Here is an 8,282-nt window from a genome sequence, read left to right on the forward strand (position 1 = left end):
GGAGCTTGCAGTGAGCGGAGATCGCGCCACTGCACTCCAGCCCGGGCGACAGAGCGAGACTCTGTCTCAAAAATAAATAAATAAATAAAAATAAAAATAAAAATAAATAAATAAATTTAATCTTATCTTCCATAGAAGTAGGTTCCAAGACTCTTCAGTTATGCTATCAATTAGTTTGAGTTACTTAATAAAAACATATTATTTTAAAATTACCCTAGTAAATAAACTTTTCATTGGATCTAGTTGACAGACCTTTACTCAAAAAAGATTTACTGAATTGAGGCTCTTCTTGCACGTGGCTGTCCCCTCCTGTACATATACAAGCTCCTATATATCCTGAACCCCATTAGACGGCCAAAGTTGGCCAGGTGTGGTGCCTTGCACCTAGAATCCCAGCACTTTGAGAGGCCCAGGCAGGAGGATCTCTTGAGCCCAGGGGTTCGAGACCAGGATGAGCAACACAGAAGGACCCTGTCTCTTAACCAAAAAAAAAAGATGGTCAAAACATCTGGGGAACAGGTCTACTTTCAGAAAACTATGGAAGTGGTCAATACCTGTTTTCAGAGATTTCTCCTCTGATTACATTGTAAATTCTTATAGGACAACAATGGGCTTCCACTTTTACAATAACCGCTATCCCTAAAAAGCAGTGTTGCCCTGAGGTGGAGGAAGGGGGTGTTATTGAATAAGGGCTGAATTAATTAATCCAACTGTGAGTTCCCAAATCCAGCTATAAGCCTAAATTACCTGGGGAACTTTATTAGTACAGATTACTGGATCCTGCTTTTTTTGTTTTTTGAGAGGGAATCTTGCTCTGTCACCCAGGCTTGAATGCAGTGGCGCGATCTCGGCTCACTGCAAGCTCCACCTCCTGGGTTCACACCATTCTCCTGCCTCAGCCTTCCCAGCAGCTGGGACTACAGGCTAATTTTTTTGTACTTTTAGTAGAGATAGGGTTTCATTGTGTTAGCCGGGATGGTCTCGATCTCCTGACCTTGTGATCCACTTGCCTCGGCCTCCCAAAGTGCTGGGATTACAGGCATGTGCCACCACACCTGGCCTGGATCCCGTTCTTCATTGAGATTCCAAGTTAGTCTTAGAATTTTTTTTTTTTTTTTGAGAGAAGCTCTTGTTCTGTTGCCCAGACCATAGTGCTACAGTACAATCATGGCATCATGGGTCACTGCAGCCTTGAGCCCCTCAAGTGATGAACCTGACTCAGCCTCCCAAGTAGCTGGGTTTACAGGTGCGCCCCCCCCATGCCTGGTGATTTTTTTTTTTTTTTTTTTTGTAGAGACAGGGTCTCACTACATTGCCCAAGCTGGTCTCAAACTCCTAGGGTCAAGCCAACTCCTGAGATCAAGTGATCCTCCTGACAGCCTCCCAAAGTGCTAGGACTACAGGAGTGAGCCACCAGGCTTGGCCTGGAATCTCTCTCTTTTTTTTTTAACAAGATGACTTGGTGCAGGGACATGGCCTTCACACTGGACTGTATGACACACCAGGCTGTCCCACGTAGCAACGCAACCTTTGATTCATACACACAGCTGTAACAGCAGTGGCCACATGCACCAAAGTCGTGTTACCTCATAGGCTTCTGCCAGCTGGGAGAACTTCTCCTTGGCTTTGGGATCATCCTGATTTGTGTCGGGGTGATACTTCTTGGCAAGCTAAGGGAAAAACATGAGAAATTATTTCAGATACAACATGAACCCCAAATACCAGATACAACAGAACCCCAGATACCAGTCATAATTATGTTTCCTTTATCAAAGTTGTCTCTCGGCCGGGTGCAGTGGCTCACGCCTGTAATCCCAACACTTTGGGAAGCGAAGGCAGGTAGATCACTTAAGCTCAGGAGTTCAAGACCAGCCTGGGCAACATGGCAAAACCCCTCTCCACCAAAAATACAAAAAATTAGTCAGGCATGGTGGCACATGCCTGTGGTCCCAGCTACTCAGGAGGCTGAAACATGAGAATCACTTGAACCTGGGAGGTGGAGGTTGCAGTGACCAGAGATTGACCCACTGCACTCCAGCCTAGGTGACAGAGTGAGACTGTCCCTCCACCCCACAAAATAATAATAATAATGATCTGTTTTAATGTACCCATCTCTCCACTTGAGGGCAGGAACTGATTCTGATGTATCTTTGCCCTTAGCACCCAGCATGGCTTAGAATAGGTAAATGAACAAAAAAGAAAAACAAAATTTTAAAAAGGGGGCCGGGTGCAGTGGCTCATGCCTATAATCCCAGCACTTTGGGATGCTGAACTGGGTGGATCACCAGCGGTCAGGAGTTTGAGACCAGCCTGGCCAACATCGTGAAACCCCATCTCTACTAAAAATACAAAAATTAGCCAAGTATGGTTGCACACGCTTATAAACACAGGTACTCAGGAGGCTGAGGCAGGAGAATCGCTTGAGCCCGGGAGGCAGAGGCTGCAGTGAGCCAAGATTGCACCACTACACTCCAGCCGGAGCAAGACAGCGAGACTCTGTCTGAAAAAAGGAAAAATTTTTAAAAAGGGAAGAAAATGACTGAATAAATAGACGTTTCTGCTGTTTCGATTATTTTTGTAAGTACATAAAATACAGTAATTGCTACAGCTTTACCTGATCTTTTTACTTCCACGCCTAAAGACTTAATTTAGAGAATTAAGTCTTTCTCTTAAATTATGTCTCTAGGACTTGCTAAGGGCCTGAAATCAACTGTCATGTGAGTTCAACCCAGCCTCCATCTTTTCAATCTTTTCCCACTCTTGGATCAGGCACCTGACTCTTGAGCTCAGGAAGAGACAGGCCATCAGCTATTCACAGGCCAAGATCTCTGCTTCCGGTCCCCATGCCTCTGCTCATTCCATTACAACCCAATTTAAAAAAAAGGCAACCCAATTAAAAGCAGGCAATGGATCCAAACACACATTTCTCCAAAGACATACTAATGGCCAACATGCACAAGAAAAGATGCTCAACATCATTAGTCACCAGGGAAAAAGCAAATGGAAACTCTAACGAGATAGCATTTCATATTCACTAGGGTAGTAATTAAAAAGACAGATGATAATAAGCGTTCACTGGGATGTGGAGAAATCATGGCCCTCTTACGCTGCTGGTGGGAATGTAAAATGGTGCGGCTGCTCTGAAAAAGGCTGGCAGCTTCTCAAAAGGTGAAACATCCAGTTACCATATGACTCAGCAACTATACTATCCTAAATATCCAAGAGAACTGAAAACATGTCTACACAAAAACTTACATATGAATGTCTATATAGCAGCACTGTTCATGATAGCAGAAAGTGGAAAATATCCAAATGTCCATCAGACGATGAAGAAACAAAATGTGATCAATCCATGCAACAGATTATTTGAGCACGAAAAGGGATGAAGTATTGACACAAGCTACAAGACAGACGAGCTTTGAAAACATTATGTGAATGAAAGAAGCCAGACACACAAAAGGATACATATCCTATGATTCCCTGTAAGTGAATACTCAGAATAGGCGAATCCAAAGAGGCAGAATGCAGGTTAGCAGCTGCCAGGGACCGGGGAGAAAGGATAATGGAAGGGGGGTGCTAATGAATACAGGGTTTCTTTTTGAGGTAATGAAAATGTACTAAAGTTGACTGTGGTGGCAGTTGCACAACTCCAGTGAAGTGTGCACTTATAAAAAGATGTCAATCCTAGAGTGGTGCCTCCAATATTGATTTTATTTTATTGGTCAGAGCAAACCAAGGGTCTAGGAACCAGTGGTGTAGACATCTCGTATACAACTTTACTCAGCTACCCTAACTACCCTAATACACCCTGGGATACAACAATGGGAATTCCACATTTTCCAGGTTAAGAAAGGGCCGGGCGCGGTGGCTCACGCCTGTAATCCCAGCACTTTGGGAGGCTGAGGCTGGTGGATCATCCGAGGTCAAGAGTTTGAGAACAGCCTGACCAACAAAGTGAAACCCCATCTCTACTAAAAATACAAAAAATATTAGCCGGGTGTGGTGGCATGCGCCTGTGTCCCAGCTACTTGGGAGGCGGAGATTGCAGTGAGCCAAGGTCGCGACACTGCACTGCAGCCTGGGTGACGGAGTGAGACTCCATCTCGGGGAAAAAAAAAAAAAAAGAAAGGAAGTAATTCTAAACCTATAAACTTTTATCTGGATGCAAAAAATGACTACCTAAAACTTAAGACTAGCACACCTGCTGATTCAGAAAGTACAGACTAAATTTAATTATGAAAACAGCTCTGGAAAAAAAACTTTTAAAAATCTCTGGTTTTTTCTCTTTTTTCTGAAGCACTAACCTCTACAGCATTGTGCACCAAAAAACAGTCTAGCAAAGTCCAACTTTATCACACCCTTCTATATATCAGCTCATGAGACCTATCCACATGGACATATATGCTGTACTGATTCAGGATCAGATGGGATCAAAAACATTCCTTCTACAATTTGGTCACCAAAATCTGACTTCCATACAGACCTGATAATAGGCTTTCTTGATCTCTTTCTGGCTGGCATTTCGAGGCACTCCTAATATCTGGTAATAATCTTCTTTGGCCAAAGGGGCATTCGTGTGGAAGGAGGCAGTACAAATGAAAGGGTAATGTTTTGTTCCTAAAAAGGAAAAAAGAAAAAGAAAGAAAATCACTCTGGGAATGTTCTCAACAAAAGAAAACTGTGAGTACATGACCCACTGGTTTGTATCTGTGAAGGAACAAACAACCTGGTAGGGTTTGGCTGTGTCCCCACCCAGATCTCATCTAGAATTTTAGTTCCCATAATTCCCATGTGTCATGGGAGGGACCTGATGGGAGGTAATTGAATCACAGGGGCGGTTACCTCCATGCTGTTCTGGCGATAGTAAGTTATCACAAGATCTGATAGTTTTATAAGGGGCTTTTCACCCTTTTGCTCGTTCTTCCTGCTGCCATGTTAAGACGGATATGTTTGCTTCTCCCTCCACCATGATCGCTGAGGCTTCCCCCGCCATGCTGAACTGTGAGTTAATTAAACCTCTTTCCTTTAAAATTTACCCAGTCTTAAGTATGTCTTTATTAGCTGCATGAGAACAGACTAATACACAGACTACAGCTTTAGGGCTGTTCCTTGCCAAGCCCACTGCAGATCAAACTCAATGTACTTCAATAATGGCTAAAGAAGCCACAGTATTCGATTAATATAGAGTACTGGATGAGGCTGATTCTCCTGCCTTATACTACTGGAGTGGTCTCAGCACACCACTAAAGGAATAATACCCCTGACTGGGAGATGAATAAAAAGGGATTCAGCTCCCCTTCTTATACCACATAAGCACTTACCATATGCTAGGTATTTTCATATTCTTCTGTCACACTTAATGCTTAACAACTCTCCACATTCTTTTCCCTCTATCTTGCAGCCTTGGGTACTGCATAAGGAGCGGTTCTCAAGACTATGGTCCCTGGACCAACAGCATCATTACATTGAAGAAAATACAGACGTTCAAGCCCTACTCCACACATTCACCAGAAACTCAGGAGGTCTCCACCCACTAGATGCCAGCAGAGAACTCCCCCTATGTCTCCAGGCATTGCCAAATGTCCCCTGGGAAGTAAGAGTCCCCTGCTGAGAACCAATGACAACTCAATCTAAGAAGGTCAGGGAAGAACTTCTAGGCATCAGTTGTTAAGCTGCAGAAACTGGCTGAGCTGCCCAGGAAAGCACTTGCCATTTTCAGTGGAAAACAAGTGGCAGTTACTAACTAGGATAACTTCGTACTTTGGATCTGGATTTGCAGCACCTTTTTTAACAGCAAGACAACAACTGCTTAAGAAACAAAGAAGTTTTGGTTCATCCATTTAACAGATAGGAAGAGCGGGTTTTTTGGTTTTTTTGAGATGGAGTTTCGCTCTGTCTCCCAGGCTGGAGTGCAGTGACGCCATCCTGGCTCACTGCAAGCTCCACCTCCCGGGTTCATGCCATTCTCCTGCCTTGGCCTCCCAAGTAGCTAGGACTACAGGCGCCCGCCACCATGCCCAGCTAATTTTTTTATATTTTTAGTAGAGACGGGGTTTCACCGTGTTAGCCAGGATGGTCTCGATCTCCTGACCTCGTGATCCACCATGCCCGGTAGGTTTTCTGTTTGTTTGGGTTTTTTTTGAGATGGAGTTTCACTCCTGTTGTCCAGACTGGTGTGCAATGGTGCAATCTTGGCTCACTGCAACCTCTGCCTCTTGGGTTCAAGTGATTCTCCTGCCTCAGCCTCCCAAGTAACTGGGACTACAGGCATGCACCACCAGGCCCGGACTGCAATAGTGTTTTAATAGGTGAAATCTCTTTAAAAAGTGAATAAGCCGGGCCGGGCGTGGTGGCTCACGCCTGTAATCCCAGCACTTGGGGAGGCCAAGGCGGGAGGATCACCTGAGGTCAGGAGTTAGAGACCAGCCTGACCAACATAGAGAAACTCCGTCTCCCATACTAAAAATACAAAATTAGTCAGGCGTGGTGGCGCATGCCTGTAATCCCAGCTAGTGAGGAGACTGAGGCAGGAGAATCGCTTGAACCTGGGAGGCAGAGGTTGCGGTGAGCCAAGATCACACCACTGCACTCCAGCCTGGGCTACAAGAGCAAAACTCCATCTCAGAAAAATAAAAAATAAAAAATAAATAAATAAATAAAAATAAGCCCGGGCACAGTGGCTCTCACCTGTAATCCCAGCACTTTGGGAACCTGAGGCGTGAGGATCGCTTGAGCCCAGGAGTTCAAAACCAGCCTGGGCAACACAGAGACCCTGTCTCTATTAAACATAAATAAATAAATGGATCAAAGACTTGAACTTATAAGGCACACTAGATATGTTTGTAAATAGACTTATGACATGGAAAAAAAAAAAGAGAGAGAAAGAAATACGCTAAGAGGGATTTGAATCCATACAGATTAATTCTGTATGTGGTGGCAGTGGTGTTTAGAGATAATGATTAATGGGGCCTAGGAATAAGAAGGGCCTTAGAGTTATGCTAAGGAGTCTGGATTTTATCCTAAGAGCAATAGGGAGTCACTGCAAATGTTAAACAAAGAACTCAGTGGGTTTGCATGAGAAACAACTCTAGGCTGGGCGCGGTGGCTCCCGCCTGTTGTAATCCCAGCACTTTGGGAGACCGAGGCCGGTGGATCACTTGAGGCCAGGAGTTTGAGACCAGCCTGGCCAACATGGTAAAACCTTGTTTCTACTAAAAATGCAAAAATTAGCTGGTCATGGTGGCGCACACCTATAATCCCAGCTACTCCAGAGGCTGAGGCATGAGAATTGCTTGAACCTGGGAGGTTGAGGTTGTAGTGAGCCAAGATCGTGCCACTACACTCCAGCCTGGGCAACAGAGCAAGACTCCATCTGAAAAAAAAAAGAGAGAGAGAGAGAAACAACTCTAGGAAGCCTGGAAGACTACCTGAAGTTAATGAGCACAAAATACAGCCAGAGGTGTTGAACACATCCAAGTAGGAGGCCAGGTAAAGGATGATCAGAGCAGAATGAATAGGAATGGTCAGGATACTTAAAATTAGAAATAGGAAATAAATCCGTGTGTTTGGCATACCCAATACCCTGGGAATATAAAAAGCACACTGGAAGCAGTAGGGGTCAGGAGACCACTATTGGGTTTCTTCAGTCAGACTTGAGAAAACACTAGAGCTGGCTTATTATTGAACCTGTACTCCACCCTCTTTTTATTTGGGAGTAAGGGGTTGCCCTGGCCCAGTCCAGCCTCTCTCTCACCACTCCTTCCAATGCCAAAAGGCTGAGGCTGGTAGTGACCTATGGCAGCTGTGACTTCAACATTGTGGGCAGAGAACATGGACTGGAGTTAGTACAGAGATAGTAACGCACAAAACTGCATGTGGATAAAGACAAATCATGTTTAATTACAAGATTAATGGCTTTGTTTTTTATTTTTTTTGAGTCAGAGTCTCGCTCTGTCGCCCAGGCTGGAGTGCGGTGGTGTGATCTCGGTTCACCGCAACCTCCGTCTCCCAGGTTCAAGCGATTCTTCTGCTTTAGCCTCTCAAGTAGCCAGGACTACAGGCACACACCACCACAGCTCGCTAATTTTTGTATTTTTAGTAGGTAAGAAGTTTCATCATGTTGGCCAGGCTGGTCTCAAACTCCTGACCTCAAGTGCTCCGCCGGCCTCATCCTACCAAAGTGCTGGGATTACAGGCATAAACCACCATCCCGTCTGATGACTTTCAACATTATCCAAAGGGCATCATTGATTAACAATAATTAGAGTTCATTTAATAGACAA

General features: G+C 44.6%; 1 protein-coding gene across 1 annotated transcript in view; it reads right to left on the minus strand.

The window, feature by feature from the left end:
- DNAJA3 (DnaJ (Hsp40) homolog, subfamily A, member 3) overlaps positions 1 to 4,720 on the minus strand; it is a 41,393-nt gene extending 36,673 nt beyond the window's left edge. Inside the window, exons 1-2 of the mRNA XM_011978500.1 lie at positions 4,484 to 4,720; positions 1,587 to 1,670 (exon numbers count right to left, since the gene is read on the minus strand). Of these exons, the coding sequence (XP_011833890.1) occupies positions 1,587 to 1,670; positions 4,484 to 4,690 (291 nt within the window). The 5' untranslated portion in view covers positions 4,691 to 4,720. The remainder of the gene's footprint in view (positions 1 to 1,586; positions 1,671 to 4,483) is intronic.
- Between the last annotated feature and the right edge of the window lie 3,562 nt (positions 4,721 to 8,282).

Source organism: Mandrillus leucophaeus, unplaced genomic scaffold, assembly GCF_000951045.1.
Source record: "Mandrillus leucophaeus isolate KB7577 unplaced genomic scaffold, Mleu.le_1.0 Scaffold195, whole genome shotgun sequence".
In the NCBI taxonomy this organism is placed as follows: domain Eukaryota; kingdom Metazoa; phylum Chordata; class Mammalia; order Primates; family Cercopithecidae; genus Mandrillus; species Mandrillus leucophaeus.